At 37.1% G+C, this 22,164-nt stretch overlaps 3 protein-coding genes across 3 annotated transcripts; all 3 read right to left on the bottom strand.

Annotated features, from left to right (window-relative positions):
* Positions 1-814: 814 nt before the first annotated feature.
* LOC137734172 (ribonucleoside-diphosphate reductase large subunit-like) lies at positions 815-5,746 on the bottom strand. Its single transcript, XM_068473485.1, has 17 exons — positions 5,339-5,746; positions 4,890-4,951; positions 4,724-4,811; positions 4,344-4,607; positions 4,007-4,247; positions 3,849-3,925; positions 3,517-3,687; positions 3,326-3,418; positions 3,058-3,207; positions 2,874-2,960; positions 2,619-2,783; positions 2,413-2,532; positions 1,910-2,112; positions 1,649-1,798; positions 1,406-1,553; positions 1,222-1,305; positions 815-1,121 (listed from the first exon to the last, which is right to left on the bottom strand). Exons 1-17 carry the CDS (start codon positions 5,564-5,566, stop codon positions 1,023-1,025), a joined length of 2,430 nt encoding a protein of 809 aa, XP_068329586.1. The 5' UTR covers positions 5,567-5,746; the 3' UTR covers positions 815-1,022.
* Positions 5,747-15,922: 10,176 nt separating this feature from the next.
* LOC137725582 (uncharacterized) lies at positions 15,923-16,852 on the bottom strand. Its single transcript, XM_068464318.1, has 2 exons — positions 16,517-16,852; positions 15,923-16,435 (listed from the first exon to the last, which is right to left on the bottom strand). The coding sequence occupies exons 1-2, from the start codon at positions 16,850-16,852 to the stop codon at positions 15,923-15,925; spliced, it is 849 nt and encodes a 282-aa protein (XP_068320419.1).
* A 420-nt stretch (positions 16,853-17,272) lies between these two features.
* On the bottom strand, positions 17,273-20,846 carry LOC137725591 (uncharacterized). The gene is made up of 3 exons (XM_068464330.1): positions 20,697-20,846; positions 20,395-20,620; positions 17,273-17,442 (listed from the first exon to the last, which is right to left on the bottom strand). Exons 1-3 carry the CDS (start codon positions 20,844-20,846, stop codon positions 17,273-17,275), a joined length of 546 nt encoding a protein of 181 aa, XP_068320431.1.
* Positions 20,847-22,164: the final 1,318 nt, after the last annotated feature.

The raw sequence follows: 22,164 nt of genomic DNA on the forward strand, positions 1-22,164 counted from the left end.
ATCCCAAAATTTCGGTATGGGATTCGGGATTGGCTTCTCGATATTTCGGGAATCCCATACCGAACCGAAAATATATAATATTAATTATTATATATATATTATTCTTTTATAATTCATGCTAGTAATTTCTAATTCATGCTCTGCAACCTGGAATGCCCTACACCTTGCATATTTTTCATGTTCTGTTTGATATTCATGTGGATTTTATTATTGTTGCTGCCATGGCTGATGATTTCAGAAGACTTGATTCTTTTGTCTCTCAACATATTGCAAAAATGGTTTAATTAATTTGAATTTTGACTATGATAAAAACAGTCAGGCATGCGAGTGTTCAATTAAATAGTAGTGTGAATGAAATGAAATTCGTAGTTCATGAATGTGTTCTTGAATTATACATTTGAAGAACAATTCATAATTTCATATTTCAATTTGGGATTCCCGATTTGTCCCAAAATCCCGAAAATATTTCAGGATTCCCGAAATTTGGGATTCCCGAAAATTTGGTTTGGGATTGGTCTTCAAATTCCCGTCCCGAAAAATTTTGGTTTGGGATTCGGGATACTAGTTTCGGTATGGTATCCCATACCGAACCACCCCTACTGCTTGGTGTCTCCTGTTGCATTACCGTCGGAGTACTATTTTTGCAGTTGCGTACAAAACTACGAGGGGATTTATTGCAAGAGTAGATGATGCGGTTGATGCAGAATTGCAGATTGCAGATTGCAGATTATCGTTGTATTATAGCGAAAAGGCTACTTTCTTCCATGTATAATACTAAATTCTACAGCAATAGTCCCGCAAACTCGGAAAGTAATAACGAAAACGGCTAATAATCATTAATGCGAATCAAAGGTCCAATTTTACAGACTACATGAGACATTTTAACAAGTTGCAGAGCAGTATTACAACTATACACACGCATCTTCACTTCATTTAGACTTGATACTCAAACTAAGATAATCCGTCGTCGCTTCAAACACCATAAATATCAGACTTCGAAGTTAAATTCATACTCCATTTAACTAACTTCCACATGACATGCAGTCCTCCCGGTTTGTCAGAGAGCATACCATCTGTGCCTTCTGTGTACCAACATCATCTTCTGCTACCTCTGGCATTTCCTGTATTTCATTCCCGCACCCCAGCAAGTGTTGTTAGTAATACCCCCATATTCAATTCTAGGAATCAACAGTAAAATAAAAGACATTGAATGATGATTACTTTGAGAATTGTAGTATCAACAGTAAACTTGATGGCGTCAGCTGCTGCACGAGACCTTAGATAATACATCCCTGTTTTCAGACCCTAATGTATTTGATAGAAAATATATTAGTACGTGATTACAAGATAGTAGATATCGTAGCAACGAAAAACAGTACATGTGTGTTCGCTTGCGCATGTGTACCTTTGTCCAAGCATAGAAGTGCAATGAAGTAAGCTTCCCAAAGTTGGGTTGGTCCATATGTATATTAAGACTTTGACTCTGGTCTATGTAACATCCCCTATCAACAGCCATGTCAACCAAAGTCCTTTGCTTGATCTCCCAAACAGTTCTGATACAAGCCAAATCATATTAGCATATCATTCTTTGAAAATTTAGACGAACAATTTAACAGACGACTAAATTAGGGGCATGACAAGTTCATACCTGTAAATGACTTTCAGATCATCAGGGATTTCGGGAATTTTCTGAACCGAGCCATCCTCATAGATGATATTATTCTTAATTGCAGGAGACCAAAGACCCATCTCAGTTAAGTCATGAAGAAGATGTTTATTCACCACAACAAACTCGCCGCTGAGAAAAGGGGAAGACAGTTCAAACAGAATCCATATTCAGCCAAAACGAAAAAGAAGCCGGGCAAAAATGTAGAAAAAAAAAATGAACAGAATGAGAATTGAAGCAAACCTCAAAACCCTGCGACTGTAGATATTCGAAGTATAAGGCTCAAAACACTCATTGTTCCCCAAAATTTGGCTAGTTGAAGCAGTAGGCATTGGGGCTACAAGAAGAGAATTTCTGACTCCATTCATTGATATCACCTGCCGAAGTGCACCCCAATCCCACCGATCTGAAGGTGTCACACCCCACATGTCTGGCTGAACAATTCCCTGAACAATAAATAGCTACCTTAGAATCTGATATCTAGTACTGTGTCTGTGAGATCACTGAGATGTCAACTTTCTAGCCTATAAAACCATTACTGCCTGATATCAAGCAGATGCATGAATGAAAGGGTTAGCTATTCACTCCCATGACATGAATGGAAAGGAATATTCTGCACAAACCACCTTAAACCTTAACCATCTACAGTCAACCTGAGAATTTTTTAGCATGCATAACAAGAGTAGGAAAATAGGACTATGTATAGGAAGCGTACTACAAAGACAAGCTCCTTTCAGATTTAGTACCTTGCTCACAGGACTGCCACTATATGTTTCATAAGGGCCTTCCTTTGCTGCTAACTTGGAAGACGCCTTGAGAGCATGGTAATATATGGTCTCAAATATGTCCTTGTTCAGTTGTTGAGCCTACAGTTCAAAGAAAAACCAATTATAAAATCCAACTTGTACACTATTTTGAATAAATCAACAAAACAGATAACGGGAGGAAATACCTCAGGTGAATCAAAGGCCATGCCAAGCAAAATGAAGGTATCAGCAAGACCTTGAACCCCAATTCCAATTGGTCTATGTCGCAAATTTGATGTCTTTGCACTATCAACAGGATAGTAATTGACATCAATTATCTTGTTGAGGTTTGCAGTGACAATTGCAGTTACCTAATAAACACAGCAAGAAAACATAAAATAAGAATATCAAAAAGAATAGGAAGAAAATAACACTTTGGCATTTTCAACAAGAATTCAGACCTCTGCTAGTTTGTCAAAGTCAAAATATCTATTTTTGGAACCTCTGCTACCAACAAGCTTAGATGGATGTGACTCCACAGGGACGCCCTGAAATATCAAAATTTATATGATATGAGACCATGAGCTCAAATGGCTAAAACTAACAATGAATACGTTAAAGTTAGTGCACACCAAAAAGCCCCACCTTCTCCCTCACATATCGCGGTAGTGCAATTGATGCCAGATTGCATACAGCAGTTTCTGTTGGACTTGAATACTCAATTATCTCAGTACACAAGTTAGAGGATTTTATGGTTCCCAGATTTTGCTGGTTACTCTTACTATTGCAAGTATCCTAAAACAAAAACAATTGCACACAAAAAAGAGGACAAAAGAGGATTAAAACATTAAATAAATAAATAAAGCAGATGAATTCAAAGCTTAACCCAGATTTTACAAAGTAAATAAATCACCTTAAAAAGCATATAGGGTGTTCCAGTTTCTATCTGTGATTTAAGAATTTCAAACCAAAGTTGCTGTGCCTGTACAACCTTTTTGGCTTTCCCCTGTGCAGGCGTATCATTGGTTAATAATTCCCAATGGCTAGAATGAAAAGAAGATATCCAAAGTTTATAAATACAGCCAAAGGAAAATTTGTGTGTACCTCTCTTTCATATCGGGTGTACAGCTGTTCAAATTTTTCACCCCAGCAATCTGACAAACCTGGAGACTCATTAGGACAAAACAATGACCAACTGCCATCATTTTGAACTCTTTCCATGAAGAGATCAGGCACCCAAAGTGCAAAAAAAAGATCACGGGCTCGGTGTTCTTCCTGCAAAACAATAAATTACCCATTATTTTATGGGCTAACATGAATCTATTGAAAGTAGTATTTCTACTACCATTTTAAATATAGGAAATAAAGTAGTATACCCCCAAAAGATAAAGCAAAACTAGCATACACATTCAAAGAAGAGTTGTGGACATACACACCTTTCCATGATTTTTTCTTAAATCAAGAAATTCAAATATATCAGCATGCCAAGGCTCCAAGTACACAGCAAAAGCACCTAGAAGCATTAAACAAAGTGTTCCACTTTAACACTCATTTCAAATATACTTCATTAAACCCCATATAATGATTACACTACCTTTCCTCTTGCCTCCTCCTTGATCAACATAACGGGCAGTATCATTAAAAACTCTCAACATTGGAACAATGCCATTGGAGGTTCCATTTGTTCCACGAATATAACTGCCTGTGGCACGGATATTATGAACTGAGACACCAATTCCTCCAGCTGATTTGCTGATAACAGCACATTCTTTCAAGGTATCATAAATGCCTTCAATGCTATCATCTTTCATGCAAACAAGGAAGCAGCTGCTCAACTGCAAAATCAAATCAGGAAGAATCATGTAACTAAATTTAACAACAAAATAATAACTTTCAATCATTCTCAAAACAATGCACAACACTAAACATACCTGAGGCCTTGGAGTTCCAGAATTGAAGAGGGTGGGAGAAGCATGAGTGAACCACCGCTGAGACATCAGGTGATATGTCTTGATAACAGAATCAATATCGTCCTTGTGAATCCCAACAGAAACCCTCATTAGCATGTGTTGAGGTCTTTCCACAACCTTGCCTTGAACCTTTAAGAGGTAAGACCTCTCAAGAGTCTTGAAGCCAAAGTAATCATAGTCAAAGTCCCGATCATAAATGATCTCACTATCCAGACAAGCCGCATTCTGAAACAAAATTTGATAAAAACAATTGAAGGAACATAAGCCACTTCATATTTTTAAACAATATGCACGCATAACTAAACTCAGACTAATAAACACAATTTTGCAATGTGGTTTACCTTCATGATGATTTCATAAACATCGTCAGCTATCAGAGGGGCTTTCAGCCCAGATCTCTCACTCACATGGTTGTACATCATTTTGATCCTGCAACCGATCATCCACTTCAATCAACATGAAAATCAAAAGAGATAAAAGATAGCAATGAATCTTGATTAAACTCACGTCTCTGAAAACGATTTCATAGTGTTCTTGTGTAGATTTGAGACAACAATTCTGGCGGCCAACTGCGTCAAATTTCAAACAAATTTACATTAATTCAAGAAATCTACCAATTCATTATGTCAAACTATGAACAAAACACACAAGGTCGACATCAAACAACGATCGGAGCAATCAAAAGTCATAAAATTCTATAGGTATACTCAGAGAAGTGAACAATGCAAAACAAAACATGTTTACACAAAAATTTAAACTGCAAAAACTAGAAATGGCGGAAAAATTAACAAGATAGCAATTATATACATTATCCCCAAATTATTAGACAAAATTGACATAAAAATAAAATACTTAATTAAAACCGAAATTAAAATATTAAAAATTAAAAAACGCAACACAGGAGAAAAAAAACAAACACAGATGTGAAAGATGAAAGGGGAAAGTAGGAGACTGACGCAGGCGTAGTCAGGGTGGTTGGCGGTCATAGCAGCCGCAGTCTCGGCGGCCAATTCATCAAGCTGGCTGGTGGTGACGCCCTTGTAGACCCCAGCGCATACCTTCTGGGCCACTAGCACGGGGTCGCAGTGGTCAGTGCTAAGGCCATAGCTGAGCTTCTTCAAGCGTGCCGTAATCTTGTCGAAATGCACGGTCTCCTGCCGTCCATCTCTCTTAACCACGTACATTTTCTTCTTCTTCTGTGCTTGAATTTGCTTTTTGCCTCTGGGGAATTTCGTCGAGCAGGTCTCGTGCAAGAGAGAAGGCGCAGGACGGAGACGATGAAATGAGAGGGTTATCTATATATAGTACAAAATATTTGAAGCGGGTGCGTCTGGAAATTAGGGTTTCTTTTGATTTTTTTACTTTAATTTTCCCTCCATGTAAAATTTTTGTTCAAAATTCCCGCCCAAATAAAGGTTGGTTCCTGCTTTGGGTTTTTGACTGCTGAGTGAGTGCCCGACGCTGGTAAAACAACATATTTTACACTAAAAGCAAGCCCAGCGTGGGCGCATGCTCGGGGGACCGGGGACAGAACAAGGGCCCGAGGCCCGGTGGATCAGCTCCAACGTGAGCAAGCCCGAGTGAAGGTGGAGGCCCGAGCTCCAGGTCCGTGAGGAATTGCCAGCCCGAGAGCCTGAGGCCATGTGACGTCAGCACTGACGTCAGCCTGGCGTCAGGCAATATTTAATTTTTTTTGTGTCAGGCGCGTGCACCCCACTCGCGAGTGGGGGCGCGTCGCCGACACAAAATCAGAAGAAAAAAAAAAACTTTGTCAGTTACCGTTGGGAAGCCACGTGGCTTCCCACGGTCCGTTAGATCTCAACGGTTATTTAATTTGGACCGTTCGATCTCAACGGTCAAAAAAAAAAAGTCTTGTTTAATATCCACCGTTCAATCTAAGATCAACGGTGGATATTAATATGCTTTATAAATAAATAAAATAAAATAAAAAATAGTTTTAAAATTAAGAAAAGTTACCGTTGTGACATGTGGCACAATCTGGAGTGTTGGAATTCAAATTTTTTTATATCCAACGGCAGAGATTAATTAATTGAATAAAAATTTTAAAAAATTGTAAAAAATTCAAAAAAATTCAAAAAAATATTTGAAAAGTCTGAAAAAATCTGAAAAAAAAATTGTTTTTACTTTTCTATAAATACCTTCTCATTATCATCTATCTTACACAACAATTTCATATTTTCTCAACTACTTTCAATCACATTCCTTTCTTTGTCTCAAAGTTTGAATCCATTCTTTTTCAACAAAATGATCACTGGTGCAGGTACGAATTGGTCGTTTATTGAAGATGTTGCGTTGTGTACTAGCTAGGTTGAAGTTACTCATAGTTCGCTTACGGGTAATGAGATGCAGTTGCGAGAAATGTGGAGTCTTATTCATACCAATTATCTTGAGAAAATTGGTGGGAAAAGAACCAAAGAATCGATGTCCAATCGTTGGAAATTACTTAGTCAATCGTTTAGTACGTGGAGAGACGCCTTGGCACAAGCTAGTAGTAATATTCGAAGTGGGGAAAATTACTCGGATCAGGTAACAATATATTATTTATTTGATACCCAAATTTACATTATAATTATTTGTTTGTATTATTTATTTGTTACCTACATAATTTATTATTTATTGTTTGTATTATTTATTTGTTACCTACATAATTTATTATTTATTGTTTGTATTATTTATTTGTTACCTACATAATTTATTATTTATTATTTGTATTATTTATTTGTTACCTACTTACATTATAATTATGTTGTTTGTATTATTTATTTGTTACTTATTTTCATTATAATTATTTATTTGTATTATTTATTTGTTACTTATTTTCATTGTGTAGGAACTTCAAGCACAAACTTGGTACGCTGCCAAAACCAAAAGCAAAAATAAATCATTCAACCGGTGAGAATGTTGGAATATTGTCAAAGATTGTCCTAAATTTAGAGTTGTGCCAGTCGGTCCAGAAGTGCACATGAACAGCACCCTTCTACACTCTACACCCGATCATGTCTCGCATGTTCATGAAGATGATGCAGAAGAAGTGCCCGAAACGCCCCTCCCTTAACAAGCGTCGGGTTCGACCCATTATCCAATTAGGCCTCAAGGTAAGAAGGCTTCAAAGAGAAAAGGGAGTGCTTCCAAGAATGTTTATGCAAAGTTCATGGAATAACTTACTCGCCAAGGTGAATTGACTTTGGCGAGGCAACTGGCGAAATATAAGGTTGATAAAGCTAGAGATGACGCAAAAGCTACAGCTATTGAGAGAGAATTTCAGGCTAATGAGAGAGAAAGAGAGCTACTTAGGCAAGAAAGGGAACATGTTAGAGAAGAAAGACGGGCTCAACGAGATCGTGAGATTATGAACACGCCTTTAGAAGGGAAGTCTCCAAATTCCAAATTTTTCTGAAAGTCAGAGAAAGCGGACGTGGTGCGAAGAAGGCGTGCAAGAGAAGCGATAGCAAGCTTGTAGTATCCCACATCGCCCGTGAGGGCGTGGTCTTTGGGCCTTATATATCCATTGCCAACCTTAAGTTTCAACTAGGCCTTTTGTGGACTCCCTGAGGGGAGAGCAGGCGCTGGCTACGGCTGAGTACCGGTCCACAGAAACAAAACCGTGCGGTAGCTCTGTCTTCGGGCAGGGAATGCCAAAGCGGACAATATAGTTGGAGCTGAGGGTTGGGATGTGACAATTTGGTATCAGAGCCAGACTCACGGTCGTGGTGTGCCGACGAGGACGTCGGACTCCCTAAGGGGGGTGGATTGTAGTATCCCACATCGCCCGTGAGGGCGTGGTCTTTGGGCCTTATATATCCATTGCCAACCTTAAGTTTCAACTAGGCCTTTTGTGGACTCCCTGAGGGGAGAGCAGGCGCTGGCTACGGCTGAGTACCGGTCCACAGAAACAAAACCGTGCGGTAGCTCTGTCTTCGGGCAGGGAATGCCAAAGCGGACAATATAGTTGGAGCTGAGGGTTGGGATGTGACAAAGCTAAGGTGGTCCTAGCACCACAAGAGAAGATCATCCTAGCACCACAAATTGGTTAAGTGATGATGAATAGAGTACTTTTTGTAATCGGAGCCCATAATTTTCCAATCACTTTGGGTTGTAATTTATTATTTATTGTTTGTATTATTTATGTTGTTTCCAATTTATTGAATATTTATTCAAATTAATTTGGTAAGTTATTTATACTAAGAGAATATTTATACTAAGATAATATTTATTGAAATGACAAAAACACACCAAATAAAATTACATAAGCATACGGAATAATTAAAAACTCACTAAAAAAATTACATAAACATACCAAATAATAAAAACACACCAAATAAAATAACATAAACATACCAAATTCAAAAAAAACACACAAAATGAACTTAATTATCTTCAACTTGTTTCAATGCCCACTGGTGCTCTATCAAGTCAATTTGTCGGGCATTGTGCATGTCTGGCATTTGAAATGCAGTATATCGTTGAATTAGCCTTTCATTGTAACGTCCATCCTTTTGTAATGGCTCATGTTGCACGGGCTCATCGGTGGCGTCATGAGCACAATATATACGTGTTCTTGAATTTTTCATCGTGTCTGGCTCATATTCATCAACGGCTTCATAATCGTACTCATCTTCCACAATCATGTTGTGAAGAATGATGCACGTCATCAAGATGGATCGAAGCGACTCTACATCAAACAATCTAGCAGCACCCCTGACGATCGCCCAGCAAGCTTAGAGGATACCGAAACAACGCTCCACATCCTTCCTGCACCCCTCTTGACAGCTTGCAAAGTTTTTTTCTTTTGCACTTCGCGGACATGGCACTGTTTTGACAAATGTTGACCATCGCGGGTAAATACCGTCAGCTAGGTAGTATGGCCCGTCGTATATACGTCCGTTGACCTTATACGTGACTTTTGGTGCCTTTCCTTGCAGGACATCGTTGAACACAGGGGATTGGGCAAGGACGTTGATGTCATTTTAAGCTCCCGGGACCCCGAAAAAGGCGTGCCAAATTCATGTATCAAAAGATGTCACCGCCTCCAGAATGATACTTTTTGCTCCTTTTCTATCCCCATAAGCGCCTTGTCATGCACTTGGACAGTTTTTCCACGTCCAGTGCATACAATCAATGCTTCCAATCATCCCAGGAAAACCACGCATCTCGGCCTTCTTCAACAGCCGTTCCAAGTCCATGTTTGTAGGTTTGCGGAGGTACTCAGCGATGTAGATAGATTCGATTGCTCCACAAAACCTCATCAGGGACTCAAGAATGGTTGATTTCCCCATCCTCGTTATCTCATCCACTTGGTCTGTAGATGCTCCATATGCAAGCATCCGCAAGGCAACAGTAATTTTTTGCTCAGGCAGTAGACCCATAGCACTAAAAACATCTTTCTTTTGCACGAAGTAAGAATCATGGTTGCAAACAGCAATCATGATTTTGTTGAACAAATGTCGTTCCATTCTAAAACGACGTCTAAAGTACGTATCAGGGAATGCATTATTAGGAACAAAATAATCATCCAAGAGTTCCATACCTCGTCGTTGCCTGCTTCTATCAAGGTTTCCGGAATGGCTAGACCTGCAGATCTGAGCCATAACTTGGACGACTCGACGGGAATGTGAGGCTCTGCCCATTCTTACTTCGTCATCTCTCCTTTTACACTCCTCATCCTCTTCCCTCTCATTTCTTGCCCCCTGGTGATTGAACATTGCTTCTGATTCGTTAAACAATTCTTCCTCTTCCTGATTGAGTTCCCACATCATCCTTGAGGAAGAAGAAGACATTGTAAGAAAGAAACAGAAACTATGAATAATGATACATATTTTTGTGAAGAAGGAAGCAGAAACTATGAATAATGATAGAGATCTTCAGAAAATTGGTGTGAGATTTGTGAGGATGGATGGTGGATTATATGGAGGATTCAGAAAGGATTAGGTTGTACATAATGCCACGTGGCATGCCGTCATTCGTTACAAATCTGATGGAAATCTATCCTCAAAGATTGTGAACAGATTATGACACGTGGCATGCCGTCATTCGTTAAAAATCTGATGGAAATCTATCCTCAAAGATTGTGAACAGATTATGACACGTGGCGCGACATAATTGGTTAATAATCTTATCAGAAATCCATCACCAATAATTGTATTTTCAGATAATGACACGTGGCATAACGAGTATGATTAAAAAATTTATCGGAAATCCATCCTCAATAATTGTCATTTCGGATTTTATGACAAGTGGCGCAACGACAACGATTAAAAATCTTATCCGAAATTACAAATAAAATTATTTTGTATTATTTAATAATACTTCGGATAATGACACGTGGCGCAACGAGAACGATTAAAAATCTTATCCGATATTACAATTAAAATTATTTTGTATTATTTTATAAATAAATAAAATACTAATATTTTATTGCCTATTGCCAGGGCTATTGAAGTGTAACGGTGGAGATGCAAATGCTATTGCAAGGGCTATTACTATTCATTAAGGGTAGTTACTGTTCATTAGGTGAATTGAATAGTGCATAGCCTGGGGAGAGGGCTCCAACGCTGGAGTTGCTCTAACAAAGGAAAAGAAAGATGTTCGGTTAAGTCACATAATAGGCAATCTAATGTAGTATTAAATTTTTCATCTATGAGATTCAAATCTAAGATCATTTCACTTACAACCATCAGACTGTAATACTGAGTGACGACTTGTAATGTGAATTTTTTTTTGAAAAAAATGATATTATTTACACTAAAGGGAGGGGGTGAGCTTAGCCTCACAATAGATTAGCAATAATATTGTTCAAATTCACCTTTAACAAGAATCAAACCTAAGACCTGTGAATTAACTTCCATAAAAATCCATCCAAAAATTCTCGTCGTATATTTGAAGGTACCCGAAACACGAATTAGTACACTACATCTAATAATACAATTAGAGAAAAAAATTTAAAAATAATATTTCACTTATGTATAATATGTAGTATACCAACATATGTTTTGGACTCATAAAAATATCTTTTGTATAACAGGATCGCGCCTTCTGCGTAAAAGAAAAATAAAGATAGGGTAGTGTTATTCATTCATTTCACTTCTAACACACTCTTGTTAATTTTTATTTGTTGATCTTCTTTAATTTATTCAATCCAACGGTTGGAAATTAAGATGAGTGGTAAGAAGTAAAAATAAATGTGTAAATAACATCAACCTAAAAGACAAGTCGGGAATGTGATTGGATACTTTTGCAATTTACTTATGGGTTGTGATTTTCACACACCCTTAACTACTTTTCCCACACTCCTTCCTATTTTTTAATACTTAATTGGTATCCTACTATTTAATCTTCCATATATACCCTTCCTACTTTTTTATGGTAATTAATGAAAGATTAAATAGGGAGGGGTATATATGGAAGATTAAATAGTATGATACAAATTAAGTATTAAAAAATATGGAGGGGTGTGGGAAAAGTAGTTAAGGGTGTGTGAAAATCACAACGCTTTACTTACTGGGTGTGATTGAGAGTGCCATCGGTTTGGCGCCATTGGGATTTGACGCGGTTTGTGTAGCCTGCTTTGGGATTAGTTGAACTATTGGATCACATTTTGAATTTGAACTTAGTTATTGCTTCAAGAGAGGTAGGATATTTGGCATTTAATTCACTCACTTGAGACTTTCCTTTTTTTTAAGTTTCGTTAATTATATCAAAATGAAAATTGTGTATGTAATTAAATATTTAATTTGTATACCATACTTTCATGTAGTTTAGGTCATCTTCAACCGAAGGAGGGCCAGAGGGCTAATTTTAGCCCTATAGCCCTCTAAGAAATTAATATTTTAATAAACAGTGCAGGGCCATATTTCTTACCATCTTCAACCGAGGGGCCAGAGGGTCATAGACCAAAAATAGCCATGTGACAAAAAGCCATCTCCAACTGAGAGGGCTAAAGGGTCATAGGACCAAACATAATTTATTATTTAAATTTAAAAACTACAACTTAAATTTAAAAACTACAACTTAAATTTAAAGTCTATAACTATCATCATCATCATCCGCCATTGCAAGATGATATTCGGAGGTAAACAACTGCCGTCGGGCCATAATTTCCCTATTTTTCCTATCAAGATAGACCTTACTCATTAGAGTGTAATCCGAAGTGTTCTTTTGGATATTTCTATCGTCCATCTCTTCTTGTATTTGTTTGGCCCTTCCTTGCCCTTTTCCTTTAATTTTCAGGCCTTATTTTGTTCCATAGCCCTAGGTTTCTTGAATGGTAGGAGATCCATCTTCATCCCCATCTACAGCTGAGGATGCAGTTCCAAACACCAGCATAGGACCTACTTTATCTTGAGGTGGATCTTCAAATAACTCCCACCCTTTACAAATTTCCCAATAACCATGATGCTAAAAGGGTTTCGAGTTGTCCTCCATATACAATTCCTCCGCTTGGCATACTTAGAAAATATAATTACAAAAATTAAACGAAATTAATTTATGAAATTAAATGTAATATAATTAAGTATTTAAAATAAATTGTGAAAGCACTTACTTCGTCGTAGTAATTGGTGCCGCTTTCATGTCTACTTGTGGCCCTTAACAATGCTTGATGCCATTTATTCAAACTTGGATGAAGATCTTTCTTCCATCTTGAAGAACAATTCTCATGGTTTCGGGTATTCGGTGTAGTGGTGCCTTTGTAGAAATCATTGTATTTTTTGGACGTACAAGTCCAAACTCCTTCACTTGTTTGAGAACTCCCCCTCACACTATCTTCCAAGACCCATCTATAAGCGTTGCAAGAAGCTTCATCCACTTTTCGGGTCCAAGCCCTACCTTTCATTGCAGATGTGGCCATTTGAAAATTATTGACAAAATTGAAGGAAAGATTATTAGAAGAGGTAAGAAAATGGAATGTGAAAATTGAAATAGAATGAAGTAAGATAGTACGGAATGGTGAAAATGATGTGAGAAATGGTGTAGAAATGGCTTAGGTATTTATAGGAAAAAAAATGACAATTTAAAAAAAAAAAATTTAAAATTTTGGTCGAAAAAAAAAAAATCAAATCCAATGGTAACTGACGTCAGCTAGCCGCTGGTTTCAAATATTTGGGCCAGCCCAGGGCTAGCTAGCTAGCCTAATTCCTCTTTTTTTGGCCCAGTGGGGCCCACAAACCATTTGGCCTAATCCTCGATTAGAGACAGTTTTCGTGTCATTTCGGGCTATTTTAGGCCCTCTAACCAGATTTGTTGGAAATGGCCTTAAAGAATACATGTATCATTGCTATAACCTCGTTTAAGACATTGTTTCCATACATTTAGTCTTGTGGACACATTCATAGTATATGTGTGTGTGTGTGTGTGTGTATTTTTAACAAACAATATTATATACTACAAAGAAGGGGTGGGCTTAGCCTCACAATGGGCTAAAAATAATGTTGTCCAAATTTTTTTTTTTGACAAAAATTGAACATAAGACATCTCACTTACAAGTGAAGAAGAATATCACTAGACTGTACTACTAAGTGCATAGTATATTATCTATAAAATATAATGCAAAACTCATAAATGCATAAAAATTGCTCTTTTTATTAATTAATTAATATTGAGTTGTTACATAATATCTGATATTACAAAATTGGCTTTTAGGGCATCACTCCAACAATTCCCACTTGCACTAAAGCCAATGATCACAACTACGCACACTCATACTCTCTAGGTGGCAACCAAGCTACTTTTGTGTCATCTTCTTAGTAAATGGGTCCCCTACGTATTTTGTAGTGTCTACTAGTTGGACTTGAATCTTCTTCTTTTTCACAAATTCTCTAATCTTGTGATAAAGCTTATATTGTGACAACATGGGTCAATAGCTTAACCCAAGGAACCAAGGTTTCATAAATCATCCATATACATCAAGGTAGCGTTTGGTACGCAGACGGGACGGGACGGAACAGATGTTCTGTGTTATGTTTGGTAAGCGCAGGACGGAACAAGATGGTTGTTTCGTCCTGCGTTTGGTAGCACATGGACGGAACGGAACCAAAAGATTAAAATGACTAAAATACCCATGTTCCGCTGTTGTTTGGTACAATTTTATAGGCGGAACGGGACATGACTCTTTTTTTTTTTTTTTTTTTTTTTTTTTTTTTTTTAATAAGTTGTTCAAATTTGAACACTATTATCCATTATTTGTTTTTCTTGGTCCAAATTTTAATAGGTATATGTTGTGTTTCACATGCCAACCCCTTTAAAATTTGTAATTTTTCCCGTTTTCTACACCTCCATTCGAATTTTCACCACAAACCCATCAAATCTTATTGTGCAAATTGCAAAACCCACACCCCAATTCAATTTTTAGTCCCTAATTTTGGTCCTTTCAATTGTGGGTTGTTGTTGTTAAGGATGGATTTATAAGATGTTACAATCCTATCACTAAGGAAATAAATAATTTACATAAAATCATAATAAACTACGAATCCCAAGAATACAGGAATATATACACAAAAGTTAACAAATTGTTGAAGAGAGCTGGAGTATTCAAAGTAGGTGTGGATGGTTGGAGAAATGGCAACGAGAATTAAACTCTTCTAGTGAAAATTTGATGAAATGGAGTAGAAGAAAATTTAACAAAGGAAGGGAGGAAATTGATCATCTAATGCATTATTTGGGTTGCCTCCATGATAATTGGGAGGAACATGGTGAGCAGATTAAGGCCTTGATAGAGTGTATTAACAAATTGAAAGAAAGAGAAAAGAAGTTTTAACTAGGTCTCGAATCAAATGGATGCAGGTTGGGATTCTAACTCAAAGTTCTTTCACTAGACCACCATATAGAATAGATGATTTAATACAGTTGAAACATTGCAAAACATTCAAGGGGTATGGATAGAGGAAGCGAATGTTACATGGTAGACAGTGGAAGAGCATTTCATCAACTTGTTCATGTTTGGGGGTTAGCAAGATTGGGGGGCTATCCTTGACTATGTTATCCTAATAATATCAGAGAAGGTGAACAATGATTATACAAAGCCAATTAGCAATGACGAGATCAAGGATGATTTGTTCCCAATAGGGTGTTTAAAGGCTCTAGGCCTTGATGGTTTTGAAAGAGATTTTTCCCATTCCTTTTTGGATATTATCTCGGAATAGATCAATGGCCTAGTTCAGGATTTCTCGAGTGGGGGAACAAGCCCCAAGCACCTTAATAGGTTCTACAAACATTAGAATTGGCCTTGTTTAGAAGGACACCCCTCTAAATATTCCCCATTGCAGGAACAAGGCAAACCATATAAGAGCACATGACAAATGTTGAAAAATATATAAGTTTAATGATCATGCATATCGTAAACATTTTAGGGTTTAAACATTTAGAACTTAAACAAAGAAAATGAAATATGCATAACTTAAACATGAAATATCCGAAATCAAACATTCGTCCTGACTTAAAAAACAAATAATGTCTTGCTAAAGTAATAATGAAAACACTTAGAAGTTGATAAAGTTCCCCATACTAAAACCACAAATACTAAAACCTCAAAGGCTCTCCATAAACACTTTAATGAAATCTGGCTTCTGTGAGTCATCCAAGGTGGTCCAAATACCCATCAGATTGGTGTCTTTTACTAACTTCATTGAAATTCTTAACACCTGATCGTATAGGAGACCCATGGCCTGAAGCTCAGAAGGTAGTCTAGCTTTTGCTTCTCTAAAAGTAAAACTTTCACCTAATTTCTTCATTTCAGTAACAGCTTTATTCCAACCTTCACTGATAACAGATACAATATTTGCATCACCATCATTCCTGCTCCTCTTCCTCTTCCTAACAAGTTGAGAAGCACTAGATGTAGCAACAGAAGGAGATGGGGTAGGTGAAAGCGGAGGTATCTCAGAAGTCTCACAATCCTCACTTTCCAAACCCATATTTTCAATTGCATCTGCCGCTGATTCAGCAATGCTACCCGTGGCTCGGTCTCTCCCAAACACTGTACATAGCCGTGGATACAACGGGAATGGCTTATTTGGTTTGCAAGATGCATTGGGATGTTTCTACAATAAGAACCCAAAGAAATCAAGGTTAAGACTTTCAAAACAACTAATTGATAAAGAATAAGAAGAAAAAAAATTTACCTTCACCCACTCCTGTAGTATTTCGTCACTATCCACAACAACACATTTTTTCTCATCATCCCAACCAAATCCAGATGTATTCATCATGTCATATGCAGACGAATACTTTTCTTTCAGACGCTTCAATTTGTTTTGTATATGCTTCTGCTCTATATTAATGCCAGGAATCTGTTCCCTCATCTTGGAGGCAACCGTTACAAAAGTACCAGCCTTAAAATTGCCGGTCTCACACCTAACACCATTAGCAACCATCTCCTCGAGGATGGTAAGTAGTACATCCTCCTCATGATCAATCCAATTACGTGAGGTGGCCATATAATCTATCAAATAAGCCATATATTACACAAGTAACACAAATAAATTTATATTAGTTGTACTAATCAATTACCAAATCAAATAAGCCAAATCAAATGACAATGACTAAATTTATATTAGTTGTACTAATCAATTACCAAATCAAATAAGCCAAATCAAATGACAATGACTAAATTTATATTAGTTGTACTAATCAATTACCAAATCAAATAAGCCAAATCAAATGACAATGACTACACCCTAATTTTAAAATTTATTAAAATTTAGTAACACAAATAAACATATCAAATAAGCCATAACATCTAGATAACTCCCAATTACCATATTACAATAACAAACATCTCAATAGTCTTGATGTTACGAATTTTCAAGCCAATTACAACAACTAAATTGAGTCCCCATCTAAAAGACAATTACAACAACTACCATGTTAACCAATTTTCAAGCCCTTCTTCCTCTCCACTCATCATATATTTCTCTTGCAAGATCATCCCTCCATTGAGTCCATATTTGGCTTGACTCAACGATTTCAATGTAGGCTAATACTTCTGGTAAATCTTCCCCTATAGGTAATTCATCAAATGCAAGCCTTGCATTTTCTTCAGGATCAACTGCCATATACATTCTGATAAAATTATGAAGTAAACTACATGCGGTGATTGATGCGTGAATTATACGCACACAAATTAAACCCTCTTTTCGTCAAATTGTAGTATATGTATAAGTAGGGATCGTTCTAGACCGGGGATTAGGAGGGATTGTTAACCACCTGGATTTGACTCAAAAACGTAAAATAACAATATGAAACACTATACTAGACTCAAAGAATGCAAAGCTAAACTTTAAAACACTAAGACAAACCAAAAGACTCAAAACAACACAAACACACCCAAATCTGCCTAAAAACCACTTTCTGGGCAGATTTGAGCACAAACACAAATTTGGACGAAATTAAGTAATAACTTGACTCAAGAACGTAAAAACACAATATAAAACACTAAACTAACTCAAAGAATGTAAAACTAAACACTTAAAACATTAAAACAAACCAAAAGACTCAAACATCACCCAAAACACTCAAAACTGCCTTAAAATCACTTTCTGGGCAGTTTTGAGCACTTTGGTGAATCTGGACGAAATTGGGAAATAAAATGAATCAAAACACTTAAAAGCACAAACTAAATTGATTTCTAACTAAATTGGACATTAAAGTAAAGGGGGATTTAGATTTATACGAAAATTGAAATAACAAAATAAGTTAATAAACTAAACAGATTGTAAAACGAATTTGATGGAATGGAATGAATGGATGATAGAATGGCTAAGGGGTTCATCTCCATACATGTTATACTTGCATAATAAAATGATTTCCAATTGCATTTCAATAAACTATGATACTCAACACCCCAAGTTAACCGTGATGCACTAATTAACCTTCAAATCTTCCTAACGTTATTGAATTGGATGATGCATGCGACAATTCAAAACATTCCCCACAAGTCCTCAACATGAATGCATAGAAGAGGTACAAGCAAGAATCATTACGCTCTATGAAAATTATAAGTGTTGACGAGGCATTCGTTACTATGGATTGCATGAAACTTATGCCAAGAATTCATTTAACGCGATTGTTTATAAGCAACCTCCACTACTTGTGAATATAAGTTCATAACGATTAGGTGAAACTCACTTATATTCTAGCGTCATATTCATGCATGAAAATTAAGTGTGCACTCTCAATGAACATACATAAATAAGTTATCAATCAAACAGTTAAACGAATTGAATCCACAACTTATGAAACGCAATTAGAAGTATTCAAATCAAAATGCAAGCATAAACATATATTCGAATCACCCCCTAACCAAGGGGGGTTTAGTTCCTCATGGTACAAAACAAAGAGAATCAAAGAAACACCTAAACATTCCAACAACTCAAACTTGAATTGTATGAACGTTTAGGCCCTCTTATCATCCATTCCTCATTCGTACAAAACAAAGAGCATTGAAATTAAACATTGAAATCAAAGAAACACCTAAACATTCCAACAACTCAAACTTGAATTGTATGAACGTTTAGGCACTCTTCTCTTCCTCTTCGTTGTGGCACAAGGTCTAAGGTGAGTTTGATGGTGTGAATGGTTTGGGGAGTGGTGGAGATATGGAAGAGGAGTGGTGGAAATGGAAGGATGGTGTTTGGATTGTAAGGGAGAGCACGGCACAAGGGAGTTTGATGGTCTACATTTCTGCAATGGATGAGTGTTTATGGAAGAGTGTATGAATGAGTATTTATAGGTGAAATGGGGGGAACATGACAGCTAGGTTGCATGTGCACATGTTGGTTGAATGATTATGAGTGCATGTGGCTGAAATAGCATGTGGAATGGCTGGAAATGCAAGGAGAAGGCATGTGCACGGTTTTGGGAGAGAATGGGAGTGCAAGTGGCTGAAATGTTAGAGGAACAAGTGCATGTGGCTGCATTGTGGTGCAATGATGGAGGAACAATCTGAAAATGCAAGGTATGGCTGGAATGATTGTGTTTGTTTGAATGTGCATGTGATTAAATTAAAGGATGCAAAGTAAATAAATAATGAATGCATGTGTTGAATTATGAAGATGCATGTGCAATGAAGTGGAATGACAATCTGAAATGGGATAGGTACCCACGGCAATGATGATTTCTGGTGGTGTTTGGGTGTATGTTTGAATGGTGCATGTGGGTGAAGGTGTGGCTGCATGTTTGAATGATTAAAGGGACATGTGGGGGTGGAAATGATGAATGAAATGCATGTGAATGACAGCTAGATATGTTGATGAATGCATGTGACTTGTTTGTGGTGAGTGATTGCATGTGACTTGTTTGTGGTGAGTGAATGCATGTGCAAAGCTGCAAATGCAATGGAAAAGCTAGAAATTCATGTGGAGTGGCTGCAAGGTGAATGAATAATGAAATGGGAAAGCATGTGCAAGGTTTTGGTGTGAATGATTGAATGTGCATGTGGCTGCAATAGAGGAGGAATCCTTCAATTTCGTCCATCCTCTTGGCTCCAAGCATATGATATCCATTCCAATCTCTAATTTGCTCCAAAATGCTCCAAAAGGCATCCTTTTGCATACTTTGCCCTTAGAACCTGAAAACACACAAAAGAAGCATAAAGGACTAAAATAACTAAAGAAACATAACGTAAATGCACGAGAACAAGCCATTTAAGTCGCATGAATATGCTCCTATCAGTGATCATTCGTCCCTGAATCTTGATTGGATAGTGGGAAGGACTTCGTAAGATAGCCCAACGTCGTTTGAGGAGGCCAAAACATCTCTCAATGACATTCCTAGCACGTGAGTGTTTCATATTAACATATTCTTCATGATTCCTAGGTGCCCGTGAATTGTTTTCCCACTCTTGCAAATGGTATCTAGTGCCTCTATATGGTGCTAGAAAACCCTCACCATTTGTATATCCGGAATCAACCAAATAATATGTACCTATATTAGTTGATAATAAATTTTAGTTGTTGGCCAACAAAGGTAAGGAAAAATACTAGGTGCTTGTTTATCTTACCAGTTGGGACCTTGAGGCCATCAGCTCTAGTAACAGCGTCACCAAGAACTCTCGAATCAGTAGCTGATCCCTCCCAACCGGATAACACATATACGAATTTGAGGTCGTGTGTGCATACGCCTAACACAATAGTTGCTATATGACCCTTCCTTGTTCTATATCTTGGTCTATCGGCATCAGGCACAGTGACCCCTATGTATGTTCCATCTAGCGCTCCTAAGCAACCCTAGACAAAAGAAAAACTTATATTAATTAGCAATTACAAATAATTATGTTATTAATGATTTTACTATGATTATTACCTTAAAGCATTTCCATCTCGATTCCGTGCAATCCTCTGGGATAGGGGTTGGTTTTGCAAACAACACATCTTGCAAACTGAGTAATGCACGCAATACTCTACGGACATATCGACTAATAGTTTCACCAGACTTAAAAAATCTAACTTGCATTGACCTATTTTTATTGTGGTGGGCTAATATGTTAACAAAAGTAGCTACTTGCTCCTCTATTGTAACATGACCATCATCTACCAATCCACCACGAGTTTGTAGTAAATCACATAAAACTGCAAATGCATTCCTATCCATTCGTAGCTCCCACAAACAGTTAGTATCGCTCAATCGCGTGATACGATTTATTTCCTCTTTCCTAACATGAAGTCTAACATATGTCCTCTGCCCTAAACTAGCTATTTCCCGTTGTCTCCTTTGTTGTTGTCTATACCTCAACAATTGTGCATTCATAGTAAAGACTTGTGCCATTATAATCCAAACGTTCAAAAGAACAAAGAATTGAGTCTCATATTCATCCATACCTTCACATGCAAAAAAACAACACATGAATGAGTGGAGTATCAACATACGCTAAATTCATTTTAGATACTTGGACTTGGTAATAATGATAATATAATGTATAATAAAAAGCAAGGCCCAACAAACTATACAACGCAAAATAGTTCACTTGGAGGGTTTGGTTTAGACTAATGAAGTAAGTCATTGAAATTAAAAGGAAGTAATAATATATAATGTTTATGGACGTTGCTTATCTGGGTCATCCTTTGGATTAGGCTTAATCAGCTCCAAGTGATTACTTAGCTGTAAAGCACAACAGTACCATAAAACTAGGAAAAGTAATGCGATAAACAGTCACCAGGCATACATTACAGACAAATCAATCCACAGTTCTCACCATAAAAGTAAAGCATGCCCTATAAAATACAAAAATCCATCACCCCTCTCACATTATCATTCTAACATATATCTTTTTTTTTTTTTTCACTTTTCGAACATTTTTCACTTGAGCATAGTTTTCTAAAATTCTTAATGCTGATGTTAAGCACATGCAGGGCTCTATAACAGAGCAGTGTTGATTTAACAGCCACCAAGGAGATCAATGTCTCAAGGTGCCAGAAATTCAATAGAAGCCAGCCTCATGTCTTATGTTTATCTTGTGTATGTAAATGTGCACCCTACACATGCTAGACACACAAGGTTCAATTCTTTAAAACAAATAAGAACAACGACGGTTCAATAGCATAAGAGAGGGTTTTGTTTATCAAGTGGAAACACTATAAAACGTTAAACCAGAGGTCCGTCTAAAGAAAACTCGAGAGTAAACAATTAAATAAATAGAAAAGTTGCATATGGATGGACAAGCACAAACAGAAAATCCAATACCAAAAGCACCAGAGGAATCTAAAAAAACGCTACTTCCTAGTTCATTCAATAGGAAGAGAGTAATCTTACTAAACTGTTTAGAATGTAACAG

The sequence above is a fragment of the Pyrus communis genome, chromosome 1, assembly GCF_963583255.1.
Source record: "Pyrus communis chromosome 1, drPyrComm1.1, whole genome shotgun sequence".
Taxonomy (NCBI): Eukaryota; Viridiplantae; Streptophyta; class Magnoliopsida; order Rosales; family Rosaceae; genus Pyrus; species Pyrus communis.